We start from the raw sequence: 27,675 nt of genomic DNA on the forward strand, positions 1-27,675 counted from the left end.
AATTTTATCAAATATCAGCTTATGTTCAATTTTCCAATTGTCCCATAAATGCCAAAACATTGTTTATGCCATTTGAATAAAGATTCAAAGAAGAACCACATACAAAAAGTGATTGATCTATTTTTAAAGTACCTTCTAAAAATTTCCTTCTCTCTCCCTCTTTCTAATAATTTGTTGTGGAATCTCGTCATTTTTCTTGTAGATCTTCTGACAGTCTAGATTTTGCTGATTGCACTGAGTTTTAACAGTTCTCTGTCCTCTACTTACAGATGCTATTTCTTTTTAGAGAATTGATCTTATTAAAAAAAATTTTTTTTTTGCCTCATGCACTTTTAATTGGGTTGGAGGATTACAGAATTCTAGAACAACATTCTTGTGATGCTAAGTAACAGGGAACTGCATAATCCCTTAGAATTGTCCTTCAAATTCCTCTTTACTAGGTCAGCGATCACCTACTGTCTCTGAAAGGTGAGCTCTGTGAAACAGAAATGGTGGAGCTAAGTTTTAATAAGAGAAAAGTAATAAGCAGAGGTCAGGGACGACGGAGAAGTGGGGATGGGTAAGTGGGAGGCTGATCGATGGCCCATAAAGAAACATGTATTTAAGGGGTGGGAAACAACGTTAGGTTACCGCACGGAAGAGATCAGAAGTGAAACCTGGCTTACTTTACCAGGTTATTTTTAACGCCAACTGCAGAGTATTAGTGGTTTCATAAGACCTTTTTGGGGGGTGACTTTCAGTATTAGGACAGGGTGGAAGCTTCGTGAGAAAGGTCTGGATAGACTGGACAACCTAAGGTAGTCAAACGATCAAGGTATTCCAATTTCCCCAACCGCGAAGTCCACACAGTCTAACCCAGCTGGGCGGAAGGTAGCGGGGACCCTCCAAAGCCACGCCCCTCCCAGCGTCCGTCTCTGCGCTTGCGTCACTTCCGGCCCTGGGCGATTCGCGTCCGGGTCGGAGTGAGCCTCTTGCTTTCCGAGTGTGTTACTGGTGGAGGTGCTACGCTGTCCGCGTTCTCTTCCCAGTGTGATCGAGCCGCAGTGCCTGCCGGCGAGGAGTATCCGCTGCCTCGAGCAGAGAAGGACGAGGAGGGAACCTGGGAGCGGGCAGCGGCCGGGCTGGGCCGCTCTGGGGCGGGCTGGCGACTCTGCTCCTTTGCTTGCTGCTGTCTCTGGGAACCGGGTGCCAGCACTGAGGAGTCTTCAGCTGACAGCAAGCCCCTTCCCCGGCTCCCCTGCCCGCCCTGCCGGGGAGGGCGGAAGATGCCGGTGAAGAAGAAGAGAAAATCTCCTGGGGTGGCAGCGGCAGTAGCGGAAGACGGAGGCCTCAAAAAGTGTAAAATCTCCAGGTACCACCTTCCCCTACCCTTCAGTCTTACCTCCTCTGCTGCAGGGCTAGAGAAGAAGGAGGCGGGCCGGGTCTCCGGGGCTCGGGCTGGGGAGAGGTGAACCCCCTCTGATAAACCTAGGTGGGAGGCGCGGAACCGCGCGAGTCTGCGCTCGGCTCCACCTCATGTTCGGTTTGTGTGCTCTGGCGCCAGCGAAGGGACTCGGAGAGTCGCCTCACGTTGAGCCTACGTGCCAGGGAGGGTGGAGAAACAGGAATGCGTACGCAAATTGCCCTCTTTCCCGTTACCCCCTACTCCCTTAATCCCTTCCCCCTCCTTCCTTCCAGACCTAGAAGTGAGTACAGATCCGTGCAAGGGTCACTTCTAGAATTTCTTTGTAGAGTGTGAAGAAAGGAATAGAGCACGAGGAATTTTGATCTGACAACTGCCATGGGAATGGTAGAAAAAAAGCTCCTTATGCTGTAATTGCCCTCCAGATTTAGTATTTGGAGTGATCTAACCCGGACCATCCCAGTAGGAGCCCCATTTTCTGGAAGTATATAGCGCCTCCACCTGAGCCAAGTCCTTATGTGCGGAGTTGGAAAGGCCCTGCGTGCGTTTTGTTTTTCAGCCATCAGGATGCTGTTAGCTCTCAATATAAATATTAATAATTTGAGAGCTATTGTACTCTGTATCCTCTTGGAGAAAAAGAAAAGGCAGAGCTGTAGTTGTATAGCTCTTTGATCCCCTTGTAGCGTGTCATTAAGGCATTACAGCAACGTTGTATGCTGCAAAAAATCATTGCAATTTAGGTGTGAGAAGTGAGTTTTTAAAATTCCCTTTTCGGGTGTCTTGACTGTATTAGTGGTTGGCACTTAATGTAACAACTTCAGATGCCACCATTTAAAGTAGCCAGCATTATAAAGAAGAGATAATGATAGAACTATCCTTAAAGAGAGGTCTGCTTAAAATGTGAGGTAGGTGACTTCTTTAGTCTGCATTATCCTTTTTGTAATTGGTTGAATTTTTTTCCTCATTACTGTGTTTGGCAAAAGAGCCCAAGGGTATTTCTTGGACTATTACTGTGAAAGATACTGCTGTTTTCTTATACCTCTTGATAACTCATACTAGAATTTGACATAGTTACTCCATTAGCTCATATTTTTTTGAAACATGCAAATTAGTTTTTTGTCACATTAACTTGTAGTAATCTTAATTGTATAATGTATCAAAATTATTTAAATTAAGCACATTAAAACTGCTGAGCAGTCAGTATTATTAGAACTCAGGTGATACTTTGCTCTATCAACTTAAAATTTTAAATATGGCACCCTTATTTTATATTACATTATTCAGTTGCATAAGTTATAGCATTCCTAAGTCATTGTGGTAGTGTGGAACCTTGAGAAAAGGTTCTCTGTTCATTAAATCCTCAAGACTTTGGCCCAATTATTTGAACTGGTATTATCTGTTAGGGTTTTTTTTTTTTCTTTTTAATCTGTGGAATCTAATTATAGCCTTAACTCATATATTATCTTTTGTCTTTAAAATATTGATTTAAGCTTGGTAGATGATAAATAAACAACTCTTAATATATAATATTATTCTGAAATATTGATTCACTGAGTATCAAAATATACTTTGTAAGATTTGTTTTCAAATTATACACATATGTAATTTCCATACAAATCAGCAGAAGAATCACTGTAAAGATTTATACCCAACTACCAGTCCTGGATTGAGACCATCAGGTTGAACTTCTGTGTGGTCTTTTGAAATCTGGGGGAAATAATTTTAGTGATATTTTTGGAATTTGATAGTGAGCAAAGTAGCATTTGGGTTTTGTTAGACAGAAATTTTTATATATAGATTACTGTTTCAAATTGCAAGTATTTAACAATTCCAATTTTTCCCTATAACACCAACTGTAAAAAAAAAATACTTTGGTTTGAATTGAAGTAGTTCATATTGAACTTAGCTTTTCACTAAAAGTTGAGACTTGTTAAAATTCTTAGGCATTTGTGTGTTTTCTAAGCTATTGCAGATCCCAACCCCCTGCTAGACTAATAAGTGGAGAGGAACATTTTTCAAGCAAGAAGTGCCTGGCTTGGTTTTATGAGTATGCAGGTAATGAAATTAATATAAGAAGATAACAGTCACATGCTTTAAAACGTTCTTTTGGTTTATTCATTTAACAAATTATTTATTGCAGGCCTGCTATGTGTTAGTCCTTTGTGCTGAGATCAGGGTCAAGACAGAGGATTATGGTTAGGCTAAGAATTTGTTGCCCTTTAAGGCTGATATTTCTTTAAATATATAATTCAGTATATGTTTAATGGGAGGAGTGAAACTCATTTACTGTTAGTAAAATTTGTAAACAGATTCACTTATTGGTTTACATCCATTGGCTACAGTAGAGTTGGTATTCTGGAAAACACAAAGTATGTAATAAAACATTTTATATTTGTTTTTCTTTTCAGTTTTCTTTTGAAATTTTTCTGAACCATAAACTGACATTTTCTGAAACTCTTGGGAGACATAGTAAAAGATTTAAAACTCAGGTATATCATTACATGACAGATTTACCCTTTAATATAATTGCTATTTATTTAGCCATTCATTTCTACTGGAGATGCAGTAATAAACAGACTGATATTAGTACAGTGTACTATATGCTATGTTAGGAAGATGCACTGTGAGAGTTCATAGGAGAAATGTATGATCCAGCCTTGGAAGTTTCAGGGAAAGCTTCTTCAGGAAACTAATTTAAACTACAGTAAATCCTGTAAGTGGTGAATGAAAAACTCTAGGACTAGGGTGAAACTGTAGTTCAGAGGTAAAAGTCAAAGCCTGGGATGAGGCCAACGAGTTAAGCAAATATATGAAAAAGAACACTTGTTTTCCATTTATTATTAACTTCTTCATAAGCATATATGAAAAGAAATTTTTTTCCCCTTAGAATGATTTAGTTCTTTTGGAATTATTGATTTTAAAGTTTTTTTTTGTTTTTTTTTTTCTTTCCTCCCCTTTGTTTCATTTCTTTTACCTGCCTCCCTGGTTGGGTTTTTTGTTTTGTTTTGTTTTTCCCCTTTTATCACTATCATTCTCAGAGTGTTTGTTTAGAATAAAAGTGTATATGCAGTCATTGTCTTGTATTTATTGCTAATCAAGTTAAGGTCTCAAGAGTACTTCGAACTTAAGGTTAAGGTTTAGGCTAACTGTATGGAAAATAAGACCATTTTGGAGGACAGTAACTTCACTGTTGGGATCCACTGAGTGATCCCAAAAGTATAATTTAAAAATTGTTTAGTAACAGAACAGATTCTTTCTAGACCAGAAAAACTGCTATTACTGGCATCCCAAGACAACCACTAACCCAAATTAAATAGAGGGAATTCATTTTCTTTTGACCTCCATTTAAAATGTTGACCCAGTATTCAAAATGCCAGTTTTACCAGTAGGTATGATAATGATACAGAATCAAAAGGTCAGTTATCTTATTTTGCCTATAAAGGGTACTAGATACCATAAAATTAGTCAATTTTTTTTTTCTTTCATGCTTGCTTGTTTTGCTTCTCGTAGGGACTTTCCTGGGTAGCATAATATTTGATTTAAACATTTATTTCCTATACAAGCATTTTTTAATGGCCAGCAAAATAATTGCTATCTTTATTACAGAAATTGTGCTAATTATATAATTCTCCTATGACCATTCTGTTAAGTAGGTGGTGTTATCCTTATTTTCTAGACGAGAAAACTGAGGCTTAGATTAAGTGATTTGCCCAAGATCATACAGTGACAAGAATCTGGATTCAAACTCAGGTCATTCTGACCATAGAGCCTATGCTTTAACTACTACTGTCTTATTTTAAAATATGTACATGGCAGCTAGTTTTTCTTTTACAAAGAAAATATTAGTAAGTGTACTTTAGGTTAACTTATCTTCTGTCCTTCACTGAATAATGCACATTTATTGAGCACTTGTAGGTCAGGCACTGTGCTAAGTGCTGGGAATATAGTGGTAAACAAATTAGACAAGATCCCTGCCCTTGAGGGACTTGCCTTCCAGCAGGGAAGACAGACAGTAAATAAGTTAAGTAGGTAAGATAATTACAGATTGTGGGGGATTATAAAAGTAATAAATATGGTATGATTCAGGGATAGAAAGTAGAAAGTTGGGATGGACTTTCAAATAAGGTGAATAGGGAAGGTCTCTCTAGAGATTACTTTGGTCAGAGACCTAATTGATAAGGAGGTGCCAGTTGTTTGCCAAATAAACAGTAACTGGGATGTCCCTTTTTAAAATGGAGACAATAATTGTGCCTACTGAGATAATACATGTTAAGAAAGCACTTATCGCTGTACCTGGTTAAATATAGTCAGAACCCAATAAGTGTCAGCTATTATTAAAAGAGTAATAGTATTGCAGCATCAGATTTACTGGTTGTATATTTTCACAATACTGTTCCAAAATTAACAGTATAGTTCCTAGGTAGTTTATGTTGAAGGTACTGTGTCATTTCATTGAGCAGATTTTTTTTTTTTTTCTCCTGAGCATCTGCTATGGGCGGCATTGTTTTAGACCCTGCAGGTATACCTGGGAACATTTCCTTATGGTTATTAAAACATCAGAAAATTGATTTTTTTTTTAAGTTTTAAAAATGTTTTACCACAAATCTTATTTATATATTATAGGTCATGTGTGATAAGCCTGATGATTTTGCCCTTTCATAACACCTCTCATCTTGAGTGCTATTTACATCAGCAAGGATTCAGTAATACATTGGGCCTGTTACTGAACAAAAGCATAGAAGGTGAAAAGGCACTTTTAAGGTCTTATAAAGAATCAGAAAAAAGCTGGGATAGAATGCATGATCCTAATAAGTAACCAGCTGGTAGAGTGAACTAAATCATTTTCATAGATTCTTAAGTTGAGTGGAAGCCTATTTTGTGCCTGAAAAAGTCAGTTAAATTCCACTCCAGAGGTTTTACCCTGGGAGTAGTTTTATTGAAGAGTTTGTTTCAAGAAGTATAATTGATGTTATGCAATCTGGGGAAAAGAACATTAGTATAGACCTTGTTTTAGATTTAGATTTTTGCTATCATTATTTGCATTGCTTTGTGAAAGTCACTTGTCATTTACAGAAGGGTCTTATATCTATCTTATATATCTCCATATAACATAATTTAACTTGATTCTTATCAAATTTTAATCACTAATCTCCCATTTTCTAGGGAGGCTATATTTTATGACAGTAACTGATATTTCTTGACATGACTTTCTCTTCTAACTACTAATGATGGCAGCTTTGAGGGCAAGTCTGCTTTCTTGTTGCATTAGAAAAGTGTAGAATATATTTCCATCATGCCTTAAGAAAAAAACTTTTCTTCCATTAAATTTTTTATCTGATTTTTACTTTCATCCAAACCACATATAAGGATTCATATTCAGTATTTTTTAACACCTTAATTGTATATGTGTGCTTTTAAAATTACATAATTAACACATTCTCATAAAAAACCCCTCCAAATATATATTAGGAAGTGAAAGTTTCCTGCAATTACCACCCCTTCACCTTTTAACACCTCACTGCATAACTAAGTGCAATGCTTATTTAAACTAGAAAATTTTTGAAAAGGTTTTGGTTTCAGACCATGTTGTGAACATCATCTTAGCAGCTTGGACCTTATCTGAGATAGTAAGAGTTTAACTGGTCACATATTGGATGGTCACATTCTTCTATGAAGAAAAACCATAGGACATTGGCTACATGTTGTGCTTGTGAACTAATGGTGGTGATATAAAATGCCACCTGAGCAGCCTTGGTCTAGTCTATGACTTACAAATCTGGAGTATTTTCAGTCCTTAAGAAAGGAAAACAAGTTTCTCTTAGCTACTTTAAAAATAATATTTGAAGACTGTATTTTCTTTCAAAAACCAGGTGTGGTAAATATTTCTATCATATTTTATATTTTAAAATTTGTTTTACCTTCCTCATTATATTTCAGGTGTACAACATAATGATATATGTATATATCGCAAAATGATCACCACCTGTCACTACACATAGTCACAAATTTTGTTTTCTTGTGATGAGAGTTTTATGATTCACTCTCTTAGCTACTTTCAAATATGCAAAACCGTATTATTAACTATAGTCATTCTGCTCTATGTTACATCCCCAGGACTTACTAAGTTTGGAAGTTTGTACCTTTTGACCACCTTCACCCATTTTGCCCACCCCTGCCTCTGGCAACCACCAGTCTGTTCTCTGTATTTGAGTTTGGGGGAGAGGAAGGGGGTTGGTAGATTGCTTATACAAGTGAGCTCATATGGTGTTTGCCTTTCTCTGTCTGACTTGTTTCACTTAGCAAAATGCCCTCAAGGTCCATTCATGTTGTCACAAATTTGTTTTATCAAGTCAAAAAAGAGACCTAGCAATGATGTAATTACTATATGGGAATCTGATAACGTAAAAAATATGAGAATTGGTGTACTGACTTATATTTACTGTTACTAAGGAGAAAAATATAAGGAAAATGTCCTTAATTTTTGGACTAATAATAGACATAGCTAATTGAGGGATTAAGCATTTATTTCTACATTAAAATGACATAATGCTTATGCTTTACTGTCTGTTTTAGGACCAAGGAAAATATCTCATTCTGGAATCTGAATGTTGTAATTTCCTTACATCATTATTTTCATAATGTATCTTAAAACTAATAAATTTTATTTGGGTATATTTCAGAAGGTTAATGAATGACCTTCTGTTTTAGTAAGAAACAGATACTCTCCTTTGTTTACTGTCTTGAATTGTGGGTTGGTACTGGCACAGTCTAGTAGAATAAGAAGCTCAAACCTTCTTGTGCTTCTTTGTTAATGCATTGTGAAAAATTTTCTTCAGAGGAGGTTCTCAGTAAACGTATTTTTAATGGATAGGTTCAAGTTATTGTACAAGCTAGCGATTGATACTAACGTTGCTTTGTTTTCTGTTTTCTTAATTATATTTTATAATGTGGTTTTCAAAGAGTATTTCAAAATTAAAAAATTTTTAATCTGGTGACAAGTATTTATACTTTATCAAAGGTATGCCAAAATTCAAATTCAGTTATTCACAAAAAATGTTATGGTGTATTCATAGATGCCTTTAACACAGTGACTTATGTTTTATGTTGATATTAAATTATAACAATAAAATATATAAATTATTTTTGTCTTTGAAGGTCCTGATGAAGTTGTAGGGCCAGAAGGAATGGAAAAATTTTGTGAAGACATTGGTGTTGAACCTGAAAATGTATGTTTTATTTCTAAGTAAAATGGAATACAAGTGGGGTATAGCATATTCATAAATTTCTAAAAATTGGAACACTTTAATCTTATCAGAAGATTTTGTTTCTTCATGAATATTGTAGATTTTCATTTAGGTTTTTTTAAATGTATTTAAATTGGGCACGTGTTCTCTTTCTTGATACAAATGTCATTTGTAATAGAGTAAGAGAGATTCTACCTTCAGAAATTGTTAGAACTTTTTGCTTTTAAGAAATTGGCCCATCTAAATTTCTTTACAGTTAATAATTCCAGAGATTGTACTCTTTAATAGTTAAAGGATGGAAATAGTTGTATAAAAATGCTCTCCATGATAAATATAGACATGATTATCTCTATGCTGACTTTTCCCCTATCCTTTATGTTCTGTTCTTTCCAGATTATTATGTTAGTTTTAGCGTGGAAATTGGAGGCTGAAAGCATGGGATTTTTTACCAAGGAAGAATGGTTAAAGGGGATGACTTCATTACAGTAAGAAATTTTTTTAAAAAACAAATTTGATGGCCTATTTGAAGATCTTAATTGATATTTTGTGCTTCGTAGTTTTTTGGGAGTAAGGTTTCACCTTAAATTAATCAAATTGGTTTGATCTAGAACAATCAGTTTAGGATTGACAAAATTTATATTATGGTCTTTGGCAAAATGAACTGTTACTCCAGTTTTCATATTCCCTAAGAAAGAACCTAAGAACAGTTCTATTAAAACTCATTGACTCTCTTGATGGGTGAATTAGAGATTCATGATCAAAGTTATTTACTCACGGGATGTTTGAGTGATAAGGGATTTCCTTCTCAGAATGTAGAATTCTACTACATGAGGAGTTTGTTCTTGGGCAGTCCTAAGCTCTGGGGCCTCCTCTCTCTTCAGTTTTACACTTGACTTAAAAAAGAAATTTGATATATAAAAAAAAGAATGTCTGTATGTGTATAACTGAGTCACTTTGCTGTACAGCAGAGATTGGCACAACATTGTAAATCAACTCTACTTCAATGCAAAAAAATTTAAAAAAAAGAAATTTGAAGAGAGTTACATGATACTTTTATTATTTATTTTTTGCCAAATGAATCTCATGAATACAAAAGTAGAAATATTGTTTGGCTCCTGTGCAACCGTTAGCCATTTTATAGTTGTATACTTTCAGTTTAGGATGCTGCCTTGGGACGCTTTTATAAGTTATAAAATTGCTTCTTTATAAAAATAATTTGATTTTGGCTTTTCAGAGTAAAGTGTGCTTAGTTTCAGAGTCAGTTAGTAATTGTGTATTAATTTTATATTATGTCATGTTCCTGATGTTCATGCAGGAAGTTATTAATAGTCAACATTCTAAAATAGTTAGAGCAAGCATAAATTTATAATATTTTTGAGCCCCAAACTGGAGGTTAATTAGCCATGTGATTTCCTGTTGTGATTATGCTTTTATTAACACACTTAACTATTCTTTACTCCTTGTTTGCCTATCCTTAAATTTCAAAATACTTGGTTATTTTTTTTAAGTGTATTTGTTCATATGAAACTTAAATATTTATATTTGGATTTTCAGTGTCTAATGTTTTGTAATTCTCCTTTTTAACCAGTATTAACATTTAGATATTTTGTGTGTGTGTGTGTTTGTGTATATATATAAATATATGTGTGTGTATGTATACACATACACATATGTATATGTATATATATTTGTTTAATGTAAAAATCTTTGCTCATATGAACCAAATCATAGTTCCTAGAATAGAACATAAAATCAACCCTCTCACTTTTATTACTTATAAGTGAGATGAGGAGTCTGAGACTCAGAGAGGTGAAGAAAATTTTTGCCAGAGTTTACATAGTTCTTAGTGGCAGAGCTAGGACATAGAATTTAAATTTCCTGAATACCAGTCTACCATACTGTACTTCCTATTGCATCATCCCTTTATGTATATTCCTTTGTTACATTCTTTATAAAATAGACGGCCATTATTAACTTTTAAAATCATAGTATTTATAACCAAGACTGCCATTCATCTAGGTGTCATAACATGTCAAATTAAAATGTTGATTCTGAAATTCTTTGGGCTGTTTCTCACCATTCAATTAGCTTTATAGAGAAAGACAAAATATATAAGATTATGCAAAGAATATAAACTAATTTCATGTAGCTCAGTCTGTTTTATTAAAATTTATATCAGTTGTTGCATGGCTTGTCAATTGTAAGACATTTTATTTGGCATTACAACTGCTTTATGTACTATTCCTACTGCTTTTTTTGTCTATTGCTTTTTAAAATATCTCAGCTAACAATTGTTTGTGTATTTTTAAACCAAAAGTTTCTAATTATTTATGTTTTTGAATTACTTGATATAATATAAAGAGCCTCTGTATAACAGAAATATGTAAACACAAAGTGTTTCTAGTATTTACTTGTGAATAATTAGCATATAGCCTTGGGTATATGCTAGGGAAATTGATGAACCCATGAACATGTTGTTTATTAGCGTATCTTTCCAATAGGAAGTTCACAGGCTTTACAAAATAAAAGCAATATTTAGGACTTAAAATTGACCCAGAGGTTTCTGTTTCATTCATTTATTATCCCCTGCCCATCTGCTTAGAACTCTATAGTGTAGATCTTTAAAGCTACTAAAATTAGGCAAGCACTCTTGACTGGGAAAATGTTATTTTTTTTTTTTACCCCCAATGATCTAGATTGCTTTGTTGAAGTACAGAGTATCTTCTCTTAATTGGCTTAATCTTATTACTCCCTGAATCTTCTTGTAAAGAACTTGCTAGGAATAAAATAGTTTAAAATGTAAACCAATAGAGACAAAAGAATCTATAAAACTTGTTTTTTTAAAAATGTATAGTTGTCTAGTATACTTGGTTTTATATAATCATTATAAAATGTAAAATTTCACAGACTTGATTCCTTTTATAGATTTTTCATATTTTTAGGATTTAATTTAATCTGGACATAGTTATTTGATGGTTCCTAAATCATCTTAATGTAGTTATCAATTATTTCAAATTAATGAATTTTAACACGTAGAAAACTTTAAGTAGAGCTCTGCTAAAGAATAGAAACAGTCTGGTAGTTAAAATGTATATTATGGTCAAGAATAGGGGACTGTCATAATCATGGTTAATTATAATCTGTAACTGTATAATGCTTAACAGTTTTCAGAATACTTTTTTTTTTACATTTATTTATTTTAAAGCTGTTATTCATACAAACTTTCCACAACTGAATTGTCCTTCTCTTTTGTGTGAAAGAATTTATGGGTATGAATTTGTATATAATTGGACTAGAATGGCCATTTTTTTAAGTTTCAGGGATGTAATTGCCGTATCCTTTCCAGATACTTTGCTCTATTTCATTTTCATCATTGTTTAATAATAATCAAATTTCCCTTCAAGTCAGATTTAATTTAGGAGATATTTAAACACCTGTTTTATCTAAAGTACTGTGCCGCTTACTGATGATCACAATGAGGCATGGGACACAACTCTGTCCCTTAGTTACATTTCATTAGGGCGGGAAAGGCATTACTGCAGCCATACTGTAACCATAGGCATACTGTAACCATAAATCCAGGTGGGATGGGACAAGTACTAGAGTAAAAGTACCAAATACTATGAAAGCACAGCTGCTAAAGAGGTTAATTCCAGCTGAGTAGACGGGAAAGTCTTTACTGTAGGTGTGGCATTTGAACTGGACCTTGAAGAATGCTTAGGATTTTGATGGTTGAGGGTATAGGAAAATGTTGTTTCAAGAAGAAATTGTGAGCAGAACCTTGAGAAAAGAAAACATATGTCTAGTTTGCTAGAATCAAAAGGTACATAAAGAAAATTGACAGAGTAGTTTTAAACTCCAGATAGTTGGGATAATGGCTACATTATGCAGGGCTTTGACTAATATGTTGAGAGAGTTCAAACCATATGTTTTAGCTTGGGAAGCCATCAGAGATTTTTGAGCATAGGAATCATCAAAGATTTTGGGGATAGTTTTCAATAGAGGAGGTTTTTTTTTTTTTTAGGTCATAGACTCTTTTGAGAACCTTAGAAAATCTGTGGACCTTATCCCCATTAAGATGCACATCTGTAGAGGCAAGATTCCAAGGATACTTGAAAATTTTATTCTGGCATACCTTACTGGAGCGGATAACTTTTCTCATATCTACTAGCTGAAAGTTTGTTGTTGGAGCATCTACCATGCTGTTAGAGAAAATTGTGGGCATATATCTTTGACAAGAGTATACTTGATTATGATAATGAAAAAAAGAGCCAAAAGGATAGCATCTGACAAGAATGGTAGTAACTAAGCTGTCTGCCAGTAGACTACAAGTTGTACACCTTCTGATCTCCATATTGAGCATTGTACTTTGAAGATTATAGGCTTAACTGGCTTCACTTTCTTTAGGAGAGAGGAATGGGGAACATTTATACAATTTTTTTGGTGGGAGTGGAAGAGTTGAATAGATTGGATGCTGTGGTGTCTGTGATGTATGACTATCATTCACTTAGCATTTTGGGCCCAAGTACTAATTGCCATTGGCATTCTTCCCCTTTGCTCTCCCCCAGAGTCATCAAAACAATTTCAAAATGCCCCCGCTCCACATTTCCAAATACCCCCCAGAGATGGATTAATTGTATGGTTCGGATTGATACACCTGATTCAGAGAAAGTTCTAGTCTATGGCCATACCACTCTCAATGCGCCCAATCTCGTCAGAGAAAGTTCTAAATCCATAACTTGGTGAATAAAATTCTTCCTGTTATACATCAGTGTGTCATGGCATTCTTACTGACTTAATGATTAAGGAAGATAACCTCACTTAGATCTAATATATAAATGAAAATTTTTTCTCATTTTAAAGGTCTTAAGTGAAGCAGAAATTCAGAAGCCTCTCTTGTTAATCAGATGTTTAACAATACTCAAGAAATTAATTCCTAAGCCTTTATGTTGAAATTTAAACCCATTTCACTGATTCTAACAGCAGTGACCTTGGAGATTGCTGTTATATTGTGCCAGTGTTCCCTAAAATCTGTGTGGTTTTATTTGATTGTTATTTTAAAAAGTGCTATTCTTACTTTCCATGCTACACTAGTTAAGTATGCATTTCTTTTTAGTTCAGGGGAAATAGTCTTTCTAAACTTGCCAAGTTAGGAGGTGTCAACATTATTAACTCTTGTGAGTCTATTTTGGGGCTAGATTAACTATAAGAATCGTGTTTAACTGCTTGGGCATGATTACTGGTTTTGCTAGGTCTGGTCACGGTCTTTATGATGTTGGTAATAGATACGGAAGTTCGTGCTCTTATTTTTTTCACTCTTCTCCAAGAAGAAAACATTAATTGTCAGTTCTATTAAATTATTTCTCAACTGAAAGATGTAGATAAGCGATTATAATGATAAGAAATAGTTTGGAGCGAGCCACCAATGTGAAGATGATTTTTCAGCCATTTGCCTCAAAAGGAGCCTGTCAAGCTAAGAACTGTGCTACGCATTTACTACCTGATTCTCATTTAATCTTACGGTTGTCTCTTACTGTTTTTGTGGTTTTAAAATGGGAAACAGATCGGTAAAGGTTAAGTAACTTGCCTAAAGCCACATGACTGGAAATTGGAGAAATTGGAATTTTAACTGGTCTCTATTTGACTTGAAACTTCATTCTTTATCTCTGTCTTAAGCTTGTTGAGATCATATCCTAAGTAATATTGTCACTCTATGTACCTATGGAATGTAAAATATTTGGGAAGGATTGTAATCTCTTGGATTCTTATCTCCTTGAGAGACTTGTCAGTCACTACTTATACACTTTACAATTTTGTTTGAACTACAGTTTTCCACTAACCTTTCCCCAGCTAGGAATTTTGAAACTTCTTGTAATTAAATTAATATATCATCTACTTTGTGGTTTATTATTTAACATAATCTTGTTAAATAATACTTTTATTTAACAAATAATTTTGGAGTGCTTCTATATGCCAGGCCCCATGTTAATATGCCACGAGGATGATTTTCAAACTCTGGTGGTAGTGAGAGATAACTTTTGAAAGTAGGGAGGTATCCTTTAACTTGTTTGCCTTCCTGAATCGCAAGTCTGTTAAGATTCTGCATGAGATTTTGTGTGAAAATGTGAGTCACATCACTAAAAAAAATGTGAAAAGCACTGCTTCAGGAAGCTACAAAGATTTACAGAAAATGAGGCCCCTACCTAAAATAGATCATGATGGGGAAGGGAGTACATGTAACTAGCTACTTTAGTACTAGTACCTTCTGAACATTTTCAGTTGATAACTGGAGATATTGAAGACTTCATTTCCTAATTTTCAGACAGCTTAATAGTAGCATATAATCTGAGAATTTGTTTCTTTTGTGTATTCTTCTAGTAGAAGTTAACTGCATTTTCAACTTTCATTAAAACTTTTTCATATAATGAAGAGTTTTTGTACTAATAGAAGCCATTTATTGAAATAGTAAGTAATAAATTTCTAATAAATGATAAGAATAAATTTTTCTTGTTTCTGCATGAAACATTTTGTGCACTCATTCGTATGCAAGGAACTAGGCCCCAGACAAATTAGATGATTAACTTATCCAAATTTTGATTTTTGTTTCTGGCAGTTATGGCATCCTAAATGTGCAAACAAACCATTTCCCATATTAAACAGTTAAATGTCGGATAAATTATTAAAGCATCTTTTAAAAAAACACACCTGGACTTGAATGTAAATTAAGGAAAATAATCAGAGGCCAGAATTTATAAGAGATGGTGATTCCATAGGGATCTACGGAGCTGGCATTTACCCTGAGGATACCTACCTATTCTTAGTCACCTAGGATCTGGCCGTTTATCTGTGCATGTTGGGAACTGGAGACAAATTGCAACGAGAATCAGATCAAAACCTCCTATATTTAGTCATTGAGGCCAAACCTACCCAATAGATGGAGACTTGATTGCTTGGGCTTGGTTCTGCATATACAGTTGGAGGCAGAGGGCTTCTGGTTGAGAGAATTCCTAATTAAAAGCTCTTTGTGGGGAGTTCCCCAGTGGCCTAATGGTTAGGATTCCGGTCTTTCACTGCTGTGGCCCGGGTTCAGTCCCTGGTGGGGAACTGAGAACCCACAAGCCGCATGTCACGGCTCTTCGTCAGATTTAGGCACAATCCAGAAACGTATTTTGGAATTGTCCCAGGTAATCAGTACTCCCATGTGTTTCATGGAAGCAATTCTTCTGTACAGGAAAGCATTTTAAACAGAAGCCTCAATTTCTGCAGAAAAAATTTCAGTGATCATTAACAATCAGAAATCACTAAACAAGTTGTGAAACTGATCTTAAACTTTAAAATAAGACTTTAAGGCTAGTATTTTGAATAATTATAGTCTCAGTATAAAATAACTACATTTAATGTGTTTTAAAAGAAAAAAGAGGAATGGTCTCAGATGATCAGATTTCAGATAATTACATTTCTAAAAGTGAAATATATAAAAGATTTAAAACTCAATAGGTGAGCTGCAAAGGAGATAGATGTAAATAAAATAGGAATCAGTGACCTACAATATCTGAGGAAAATAGGAAAGAGGTTAAGAGCTATAGTGGATAATTTTTTTTTTTTACTGTTAAGTTTTGAGAGTTTTCTCTATATTCTAGATTTAATTCCTTCATTGAATATGTGGTTTGCAAATATTTTCTCCCTCTCTGTAGCTTGTGTTTTCATTCTCTTCAAAGGAATTCTGCAGAGCAAAAGTGTTAAATTTTGATGATGTCCAGTTTATCAGTTTTTCCTTTTTATGTGTTTTTGGTGTCAAGTCTTAAGAATTCTTTGCCTAGCTCTAGATCCCGAGAATTTTTTCTTACATTTTTTCTAGAAGGTTTATATTTTTACATTTTACTTTTAAATCAGTAATCCATTTTGAGTTGATTTCTTTAAAAAGTATGAGACTTAGATTTTGGTTTATTTCTTTACCTGTGGATGTCCACTTGCACCAGTACCATTTGTTGAAAAATCTCTTTCTCCTATTGAATTGCTTTACACTTCTGTCAAAAATCATTTGGGCATATTTGTGTGGTCTTTTTCTAGGTTCTCTGTTCTGTTGATCTTCTTCCACTACCACACAGTGTGGATTACTTTAGCTACATACTAAGTCTTGAAGTCAGGTAGACTGATTTCATCTTTTTTCAAATTTTTTTTAAGCTACTACAGTTTCTTTGCTTTTCCAAAAATTTTAGAATAATCTTCTATATTTACAAAAAAATCTTACTGAGGTTCTTGTTAAACTGAATGTGAATTTCAGAATAATTACATCTTTACTTTTTTGACTCTTTCAATTGGTGGAAGATAGGTATGTCTCCATTTATTTAAGTGTTTGGTTTCTTTCATCAGTCTTGTGTCAAACATATGTCCTGTACATGTTTTGTAAGAATTAAACCTAAATATTTCATCTTTATTTTGACCACTGTAAGTAGTATTGTATGTTTAATTTTAGCATCCACATGCTCATTATTAATATATAGAAATATAATTGATTTTTGTATGTCCTGTGACCTTGCTGAACTCACTTATTCTAAGATTCTTTTGTGTGTATTCCTTGTGTTTTCCACAGACAGTCATGTCATATCATTATGACATGAAATAGGGACAGTTTTATTTTTTTTTCTGGTCTGTATGCCCTTTATTTCCTTTCCTTGAAATATTGCATTGGCTAGAACTTCTGTGTTGAATAAGTGTGGTGAGTGCAGATATCCTTTTTTGGCTCCCCATGATGAGGTAAACACGTCAGTCTTTCACCATTAAGTACTTTTTCTGGTAGGTTGTTTGTAGGTGCTCTTTATCAAGTTGAGGGAGTTCTCCTCTATTTCTGTTTTTCTGTGAGTTTTAACATGAATAGATATTATGTATTTTAAATATTTTTTCTGCGTTAAATCATATAATCATGTAATTTTTCTTTTTTTAGCCTATGAATGTGATTACATTGATTTTTGAGTACTGAATCAATCTTGCATACCTGTAATAAATCCCACTTGATCATGGTTTATAATTATTTTTATATACTTCTTAATTCTACTTGCTAATATTTTATTATGGCTTCATGAGGGATATTGGCCTGTAATTTTATTTTCTTTCTTTTTCTTATTTATTGAGGTACAATTGACATATATAACATTATATTAGTTTCAGGTGTATAACGTAATGATTCAGTATTTGTATATATTGCAAAATGATCACCACAATAAGTCTAGTTAACATCCATCAGTATACATAGCTATAAATTTTTTTTTTCTTGTGATGATTTTTTTAAAATACTGTCTTTTTCTGGTTTTGCTGTTAAGGTGATACTGGCTTTATAAAATGAATTGGGAAGTTTTTCCTTATAGTTTATGTTTTGTAGGAGGCTGTAGAATTGGTCTTCAAAGATTGGTGGAATTCTCCAGTGAAACCACCTGAACCTGTAGATGTCTTTTATAGATGTTTTTAACTTTTGAATTCAATGTATTAATAATTTAATAGTTACATACTCAAATAGTTAAAATTTTGAGTGTTGTATTTTTTTTCTTTTTAAGGAATTGGTCCATTTCATCTTAAGTTGTCAAATTTATATCCTTTTGATATCTGCAGGTCTGTAATGATATCCTTTGTTTCATCCCTGATGTTGGTAATCTTTGTCTTCTCTTTTTTCTTTGTCATTCTTGCTAGAGACTTGTCAATTTTATTGATCTTTTCCAAAGAATCACATCTTTGTTTCATTGATTTTTTTCTCTAGAAAAGATTCCAAAGGTAGGAGCTTAGATTATTGATTGAGACTTTTTCTCTTTTCTGATGTTTGTATTTAGTGCTGTAAATTTCCCTGTCAGCACTGCTTTGTGTCTCACAAAATTTGACATGTTTTTTCATTTTCATTCACTTCAGTATATTTTTTGGTTTCCGTTGAGACTTGCTCTCACCCATGGATTCTTTAGGAGTTGGCTGTTTAGTTTCTAAGTGTTATTTCTAGTTGGGTTTCATTGTGGTCAGAGGACATATTCTGTGTGATTTCAATTCTTTTATATCTGTCAAGGTTTGTTTATGGCTCAGGATTGAAAAGAATAAGTATTTTGTTGCCATTGAATAGAATGTTCTATTAATGTCAATTAGATCCTGTTGATTGATGGTGCTGTTGAATTCTTCTATATGTCTACTGATGTTCTGTGTAGTTGTTCTCTCAATTGCTGAGAGAGAGGTGTGGAAATCTGTAACTGTAATTGTGAATTTGTTTATTTCCCCTTTCAGTTCTATAAGTTTTTGTCTCATATTTTGCAGCTCCATTGTCTGGTGCATACATTTAGGATTGTTATGTCTTGGTGGATTGACCTTTTGTCATTATGTAATGTTCCTCTCTATTCTGTTAATTTCTTTGCTCTAAAGTCTACATTAGCTGATATTAGTGTAGCCACCCCTCTTTTCTTTTGGTTGTTTCTACAATATATCTTTTTCCATTCTTTTACTTTCAATCTGCCTGTATTATGTTTGAAGTCAGTTTCTTCTAAATAGCAGAGTTAGGTTTTTTTTTTTTTTTACCTACTCTGTCAATCTCTCTCTTATAATTGTTATATTTAAGCTACTTATATTTAATTTAATTATTGATATATTAGGGTTTAAGTCTGCTCTGTATTTTATAATTCAAAAAGTTCCATTTGGTTCTTTTATATATTTCTTTCCTTAGACTTTGTATTTCTTTGCTGGTAGTGTCTATCTTTTCATTTGTTTTAATTTGTTCATGATTGCTTTTTGAAGCATTTTTATAATAGCTGCTTTAAAATCTGTGTCAAGTAATTCTAAACATCTCTATCATTTCAGTGTTTGCATCTATTGATTGTCTTTTTCCTTTCTATTTGAGATCTTGGTTTTGCTGTGGCAAGCAATTATTTTTTCTTCTCTATTGAAACCTGTAAGATTTGAGTATTACATTATGAAACTCTGGATCTTATTTAAGCCTTTTGTTTTAGCTAGCTTCCTCTCATACCACTTCAGCAGGAAAAGTGAGGGCCACTACCTTATTACTTCCAGCCTATAGAAATCAAAGTTCCTCACTCTGCATCTGTTGACATCCGAGGAGGGAAGTCCTCATTACTGTTAGCAGACATGAGAGTTTTAGGTCCCACTAGGCCTCCAATGATACTTTCTTGTTCCCCAAAAAGTCTCTACTGACACTACTAGGGTGGTGGCCTTGTTCCTGCAGTGATGGTGAAAGCCCTGACTCTTTATAAATCCTCCTCTGACACTACCTCAGGTCAGAGGAGGATTGGCTGCTTTTTACTAACTGGTGGGAGTGGAAGTTCATGTTCCCCATGTGGTTTCCACTACTGACACTGCAGAATTTGAGAGGGCAAACTCCTTATACTCTGGTGAGGGTAGACCATTCAGGTCCCCATTCAGTCTTTGCTGGCGTTACTGGGGTTTGAGCCAGTTTTTTCTTTGGTGTTTGACAGGAGAAGAGTGTTTCTTTCTAATGTTTTCTGTCTTGTTAGGCTGCTTACTTTTGACTAGTGGGAGAGCAGGTTTTTTGTTTGTTTGTTTTGTTTGTTTGTTTGTCTGCCCTCATTGGCATTTCCGTTTTTCTGACTCCTTCATCTCCAAGTCTGCGATAGACAAGGCAAAAAGGAAACCCAGGGAACATACTACTGTATTGTTTCTCAGATTCTTTCAGAGTCTTCTTATGTTTGTTTTATATATAATGTCTAGGGCTTTTAGTTGAATTAGCAGGAGAGATAGGGAAGAGAACATTTACTTCATCTTCCTAAAAGTAGAAGTTATTTCTTGTATCTATTTTTTTAAAAAGCAAACCTTCTGCCCTCCTTCACTATTCCACTTTAGAGCTCTTTTCTCTGCTCCATTTTAGAACCAGACTCTTTGAAAGCAGTTGTCTATGCTTATTTTCTCCAGTTTCTCTCTTCTCGTTCTTTCTTTTAAACCTATTCTAGCAAAACTTTTATCCCTGCGACTCCTCTGAAACCACTCTTGTTAAGGCTTCATTTACAAGTGAATAATCAAATCAATAATACTTACAAAACTGTGGCTGAAGCTAAAATTGTACTTAGAGGGAGGTCTATAGTGTTAAATGTTATATTAAAAGAGAAGAAAAGCCTGAAACCAAATGAACTGGTATCTAATTTAAGAAGTTAGAAAAAGGATTAACCCAAAGAAAGCAGAAGAGATAAAAAGATGTCCAGACCTTACTAAAATAGAAAAAAGATACAATTGAGAGAATTAAATTATGGCAAGGTGATTAAGAAAAGCAAAGAAAAGGCAAAAATATATAAATATAATAATCATATTAGAAAATATTATAAATATTTTAATTGGCATATTTAAATAAAATTATATATGAAATAAATGATCAGAAAAGTGTATAAATGACCAAAACTGATTCAAAAAGACATAGAAAATCTGAATGGTCTGATAGCCATTTAAAATGCTGATTTAGTAATTAAAAGGTTTTCCTTCCCTCAATGAAAAGGCCCAGGTGGATTTTCAGTTGCCGAGTTTGGACAAATCCTAATTCCAGTGTTCAGTAAACTTTTTCAGAAAACAGAAGAAAGGGTACTATTTCTCATTTTTTTTTGTTTTTGAAGCTTATGGTATAACTTGTTATAGAGCGAGAAAAGAGAGTGTGAAAGAATAAAATATACAAGCCAGTCTCACTTATGAACATAGCAAGATATCTAGCAGTGTATAAAATAGATAACATGACCAAGTTTGGCTTATTCTAAGAATGCAAGAGTTAAGTAACACTAGAAATTTACACCTTAATAAAACAATAAGTTACTACACATCACAATTTTGATTTAGAATAGTGAAAGTCTTGGTTAAAGCTGAGAATGCTAGGTGTCTACGTCATGAGTACTAAAATTCAGTTTTGAGTGGAATACAGTTGGTCACAGTAGATGGCACAACTAATTTGATCGGAGGGAGTCAGATGATCTCAGAGAGCGCAAACTGTGAGTTAGGTTTTGATGAGTAATATTTTGTCAAAATGTTAGAAGGAACAGCATATCAAGTAGATAAAATAATGTGTGCTAAAGCATAGCTGTGACATTTGGGAATAGTAAGTGAAATTATAACTAGAGCACAGTTATATTTTAAGGATATTGGGCCCTGGCAGGAGATGAGACTGGAGATTTGTGCCAATTGTGAAAGGCTTTGTCTGCCTTGCTTCTTCCTAAGTAGGGGAATATATCAACCCAGGGGGAGTCAGAAAGCCAGTAAATATTTTTGGACATTCCATCTCTTTAGCTTCTTATACTTCATGTCTAGTCTTTAGAAATAACACGTATTACTTGTTTGCATTCTTTTGTATATGTGCCTTATGTGAAGTTAGGTGCTATCACTGATTTACTTTGATTTTTTGTTTACTAAAAATGTAGGAATCTGAGTTTATGACTGAATCACTAATGTATTTCCAATGAGTTATATACTAAACTTGTAAAAGCAATCATGGCTAATCTCTTTCACCAAGCTGGTACCTAAGAACTTCCCAGTGAAATTTGTATCAGACGCCTGATTAATTTTATTTGTTCTGTCATCTTAACTTTATTTGTGGTAAAAGCACATTTTAATACATCTCTTTTTATCAAATATTTGTGATTTTATTCGAGTTTTTGATGGAGTTGTGTTTTTTTTTAAAGAAAAGTTATTGGAGTGAACTTTCATTGATTGCCAGATTTTCTTTTATCATCTTTCCTTTTTGTATTGCATTGGTAGATACAAGGCAATAGTTTGTTATTCTAAATTTGTGAATCAGAGAATTTTAAACCTAAATTAACTTCATAAATGTGCTCAGTTTTTTCTTTAATGCATTCCTTCTAACCCCTAAAGATGCTTTTATTTAATTTTCTTAATTATGTAATATGTTTGATTTTTTTAATTTAAGGTGTGACTGCACAGAAAAGTTACAGAACAAATTTGACTTTTTGCGCTCACAGTTGAATGATATTTCTTCATTTAAGAATATCTACAGATATGCCTTTGATTTTGCAAGGGTAGGTGGAATTTCCATGTTTTCAATTTTAATATTTTTTTAATCTTGAAACCACACTTAGGGAAACTTTTACCTTTATTTTAGGATAAAGATCAGAGAAGCCTTGATATTGATACAGCTAAGTCTATGTTAGCTCTTCTCCTTGGGAGGACATGGCCACTGTTTTCAGTATTTTACCAGTACCTGGAGGTATGTATGTGTTTTTATTTTTAAAATAATATTTTAAAACTTAAGCTGATTGAAAATATACCTTTAATTGAAGAAAAACAAGTAGATTTTTTAATACTGTGCTTTTTAAAAATTCTGCTTAAGTGTTTGAAAATTTGTTAAAATGTGTATGTATCCGCTGTCATTTTTAGACATGAGTTCATGTTCATTAACATATTCTGTACATAAGTTCATTTTTATTCCCTGCCTTGCAACCCCCCACAAAAAAAAAAGATAAAAAAGAAACCTTCAGAAAATATATTTTAGCACAGACATCCTTCATGTAAAATTAGTTTCTTGGGATTTTTGCAGGAGAGAATATATGCTAGTGCACAAATCTCAAGCTTTCTAAATCAGGTTTCTCTCTGTTATACAGGGTATTAGGCTGAAAAAATCAATATAAGAGAACCAATTTTAGTATTAAAACGTAGGTTCAATCTAAAGAATTAGAATAAACTTTATGTACACAAATATGAGGATGTACTTAAATATAGTGATTACTGAGAAATGTATGCTGAATTTATGAAGAAAGTATTCTTTTAGAAGGTTTATCATAGCACCTTCTGTATGTGGTGGTTTGAAGAAGATACTGTCCTTTTTTTCATTGCTTTCTTTAGTTTCCTATCTGTTTTTGTGCTTCTTTCTATTTTATTTTGTTTATTTCATTTTATTTCATTTCATTTCATTTTTTTGTATACTTCTCACTTCTCACTGTTTCTTGAATACAGATGCTTTTTCTTCGAAAATAATTTCTCATAAAGCTGGTTGTTTATCATAACAAGTTCCCCAGATTAGTTTCGTTTAAAACTTGTGATAATAGACAGTGGTATAAGAAGGTCTTATGTGAATGGGTTTGTGCACACTTAAATCTTTAAGCCTAATAAAGTAGATTGGTTGATGGATGTTATCAATCTTCCTCATATTAGTAGTTTTGGGGCAACGATAAGTATAACTGTAAAAATATTCCCCTCTAAAAGGAGCTGAGAGAAGTAAATATTTTCAAATGCTTGTTATGTGGAGGGTGTTTGACATACATTATCTTTTTAAATCTTTATAACACCATTTTGAATTATGTTTTATCTCCACTTAGCCAATGAATAACTTTCCCAAGGTCACTCAGGTAGCAGAAGTGAGATTTGAACCCAAGTCTGTACCCTTTCCATTGCCTCCAAAGATGCCAACTTCAAAATGTGCTAAACAGTAAATCTTACGTAAAGAAATGATTTAGTGAGAAGCAGTAGGAGGGAATTTACTGTGTTGGGAAACATTGTATAGCTTGATCTCATTGGTGATTACACAAGCATATACATTGGTAAAAGTTTATTGAGTTTTACCCTTACTATTAGTGCCCTTGACACTCATGTTATTCCTCAAGAATGAAAGAAGGGGACTTCCCTGGCAGTCTAGCGGATAAGATCCATGCTTCCACTGCAGGGGTTGGATCCCTAGTGGGGGAACTAAGATCCCGCATGCCGTGCCCCGCCCCCCCCAAAAATTAAAGAATGAAAGAAAAATAAAGGGAAAAATAAATTTGATGAAGTTGACATCTAAATGACCCTGAGGATTCTCTTAGAAACACAAATAATTAAAAGAGGAATAAATGTTTTAGGAAAGACTAAATCACAAAAAGGTTATAACTGCGTTTATTGAAGTCAAGTCCTAATAAATAGTGCTTGTTCTGTAATCCGAAAATTATATCATTTCTACAGCAATCAAAGTATCGCGTTATGAACAAAGATCAGTGGTACAATGTGTTAGAATTCAGCAGAACAGTCCATGCCGATCTTAGTAACTATGATGAAGATGGTGCTTGTAAGTATAATGTTTTCCTATGAAAGTAAAATTCTTAAAACTATTAAATGAGAACGTGGATTTGTGTAGCATTACCATAAAGGATTTAAACTTCCTAACAATTTCTTATTTAATTGTGTGAGAAGTGTGGAGGAGGCAGGTGTAGAAGGTACAGAACTTAGATTGAGCAACATTATAAAATCTGTGCTGGTAAATGAAATATTTTCGGTTACTTGGTAGCTAAATTTAGAATATAATTTCTGCAGCTGGAAGCTAAAATTCTGCTTTATTCCTGCCTTTCCTGGCATTTTCCTATGAAAGAAAAGTAAAGTCATGATTTTAAAAATAGGAAAGCAAAACCTCAGCTACAATAGCAGAAGCTTTAAAATTAATATCATAGTAGCCATTCACAATATGGCAAATGATGTCAAAGTAACTTCCCTCAGGAATTATTGAGTAAACAGGAAATGAAATATTTACAATTTTTTAATCCTTCAAATTAAAATATCTGTCCATCCCCTTCAGTGGAAAATCCAGAATGCCATAAAATAGAACTTTGAAGTAATGATAAATTATTTAGATAAGCCAAACGAATTCTCACGATAAATTAAGTTTTTATTTCCCACCATCAGTTTGGTTGCATATGTTGTTTTAATGTTGTGAAGGATTACATAGAAAAGATACATTCCTATAAATGTAAACTGAAATTATGGACTTATTTTTGTGACACTAAAGAAACAAAATACTGAAGAAGGGATAACTTTATTTCTTTCTATATATATTGTGTCTTCCCCCTACAAAATAGTATAAAATTTAATATTTTTAGAAATAATACCTTACAGCAGTAAACTGGCAGCCCAAGGACTATGTCTGGCCTGCAAATGTGTATTTTCATGTGCATTTGAGTCAACATTATAACTGAGACATTTTGTATAAAAATAAAAGCTTCTGGATTTGCTTGAAAAGTTAGAAAATCTGACAAAACTGTTCCTGTGTTCTTTTATAGGAATTAGGCTGGAACCAAGTAGTGGCTTATGTTGGACTTGCATTCCGGTGTGTTGGTCCACAGTATGCCAACAACTAGGTTGCTTTTCAGTTGCCATTTATTATTATGCTGGTCTGCTGTTTTTCTTACAGTAGAGAAATATGTCTATCGAAAGCAAGAGGAAAAGTGAGACCACCAGAGGGTTGTGTGCTTTAAGAAGAATAGGGCAAGCATATTTCTTTGTGGCAATGAGTTTCCTACATTTACAAAAAATAAACAGTGAGCTTATTTAAACTACCTATCTGACTTTTGTAAGTAAATGAATTTGAACCCCCTGCGTTATAAAAATATCTTTTACAATAGTTCTTAAGTCAGGTATTTGTTAGGTACTTGCTTTGTGTTCAGATTTATACTAGGTCCTATTACTGGAACAATATATAAGTCTCTAATATGGCCACACCTTCAATAAACTGTTACAAACTTCTTGGTGAGGTAACAGAAATAGTACGTTAAACACTTTTCAGATTGTTTAATAATTAAATGGCAGAAAGCTGTGGGCAGTTAGAAAAAGAGAGAGGTTAATAATGACTTAGTATTGGAGAGTTCATGAAACAAATCTTGAGAAGCAGGTTTCTACAAATATCTATTGTGGAAAGTCCCTTACGTCAAAAGAAAAAAGGCTAAGAAAGCACTCATTAAGTAGAATAGGGAGGCTGAAAGGAAACCACCTGGAGAAGGGAAGGGTCAGTTCCCTATCATCACCACAGAGTTTGTGGGGAGTTTGTTTTATAGTTGGAGAGATGTGTTCCCTGAACTCTAATAACATTGCTCCTTTTATTTCTAGGGCCTGTTCTTCTTGATGAATTTGTCGAGTGGCAGAAAGTTCGTCAGACGTCATAGCAAGAACTATTGTGAAGAAAATGCAAACCTTTAGATCCTTACGTGTGTACAAGCTAATGAGACGAGGAAAAAAAAGAAAAAACCAAAGGGGTGCATTTTGACTCATATGAAAGACTTCTCATCGTACTTTTTTTTCCTTTTTTTTAAAGGAAGTTTTCTTGTTACATGTTATGGGCATTGAGCCACACCTCTTCCGAGACTGAATATTGAAGTTTTTGTTTTGAGTTATGTTTATAACATTTATTTCAGAACAATAAAGATTCAGATTTGTGACAAAGGCCTTAAAGTGAAGATGTCCCTTGAGTGTCAGAGTGGTATTTATTTTTGTAAATTTTAATTCTTGAATTTTAGAGGTCTGTCATACCGGGAATTTGTGGAATTTTAAAGATTTTAAACAATCTTAATATTTGGCAATGTAGTCTGCTGATGGTATAGCTCATTATATTCATTTCTGCACAATTAGAAAGAATATTTATTGGCCTTGACTTCTGGGGTAATGATTTTCTGATGCAGCTAATAAAATACATTTCTGGATATTGGAAGTGCTCCAGCTTTCAGCTGTGGTTTTCTGTGAAAGCTGCCAACATACTGTGCACATACTCTATCTGCACAGTTTAGAATTGGAAAGATTATGTCTAGTTATTTTTTTTCCTAACCATTAAATAGTATTGTCAATAAGCATAAATCAGCATTGCATGTATATTCTTAATGTGAATTTTAAGTTTTCTGTATTCTATAAGTTTAAAAATTTCATTTATATTTGAAAGAGCAAGGTTCATATATTAATGGTTTCAAAATCAGACAGCCTTATGAGAGAAATTAAGACTAGTATTGAAGCTGTATCATCATCATTATTGTTGTTAGTGGCATATATATATGATCTTTTTTAACTGTCATTTTGTGATTTGGGGAGTTTTGTTGAGGGCACCCCTCCTCCATCTCTTTTTTGGTCATAAGGGAACCTTAGCTCTGATGTTGTGGACTTAGTTAAAATATATATTGGAAAAAATATATAATAGAATAAGGACTTATGGGAGAACTCTGGGTGTAATTGTGCCCAACTCAAGGGTGCCATTTACATTGGTACAATTACATTGCTAATTATCATATTTCTGACTTGGCAATAAAGTATCTTGAGGAC

General features: G+C 33.8%; 1 protein-coding gene across 2 annotated transcripts; it reads left to right on the top strand.

Annotated features, from left to right (window-relative positions):
- The first annotated feature begins 946 nt into the window (after positions 1-946).
- DCUN1D5 (defective in cullin neddylation 1 domain containing 5) lies at positions 947-26,814 on the top strand. Of its 2 annotated transcripts, XM_082659832.1 has the most exons (8): positions 947-1,351; positions 3,366-3,457; positions 8,558-8,628; positions 9,040-9,131; positions 22,544-22,652; positions 22,736-22,840; positions 24,568-24,670; positions 26,479-26,814. In XM_082659832.1, the coding sequence occupies exons 1-8, from the start codon at positions 1,266-1,268 to the stop codon at positions 26,532-26,534; spliced, it is 714 nt and encodes a 237-aa protein (XP_082515958.1). In that variant the 5' UTR covers positions 947-1,265; the 3' UTR covers positions 26,535-26,814. The 2 variants fall into 2 exon arrangements, with proteins under 2 accessions (XP_082515958.1, XP_082515959.1); XM_082659833.1 differs by lacking the exon at positions 3,366-3,457.
- Positions 26,815-27,675: the final 861 nt, after the last annotated feature.

The sequence above is a fragment of the Grampus griseus genome (genome assembly GCF_964374135.1).
Source record: "Grampus griseus genome assembly, chromosome: 8".
In the NCBI taxonomy this organism is placed as follows: domain Eukaryota; kingdom Metazoa; phylum Chordata; class Mammalia; order Artiodactyla; family Delphinidae; genus Grampus; species Grampus griseus.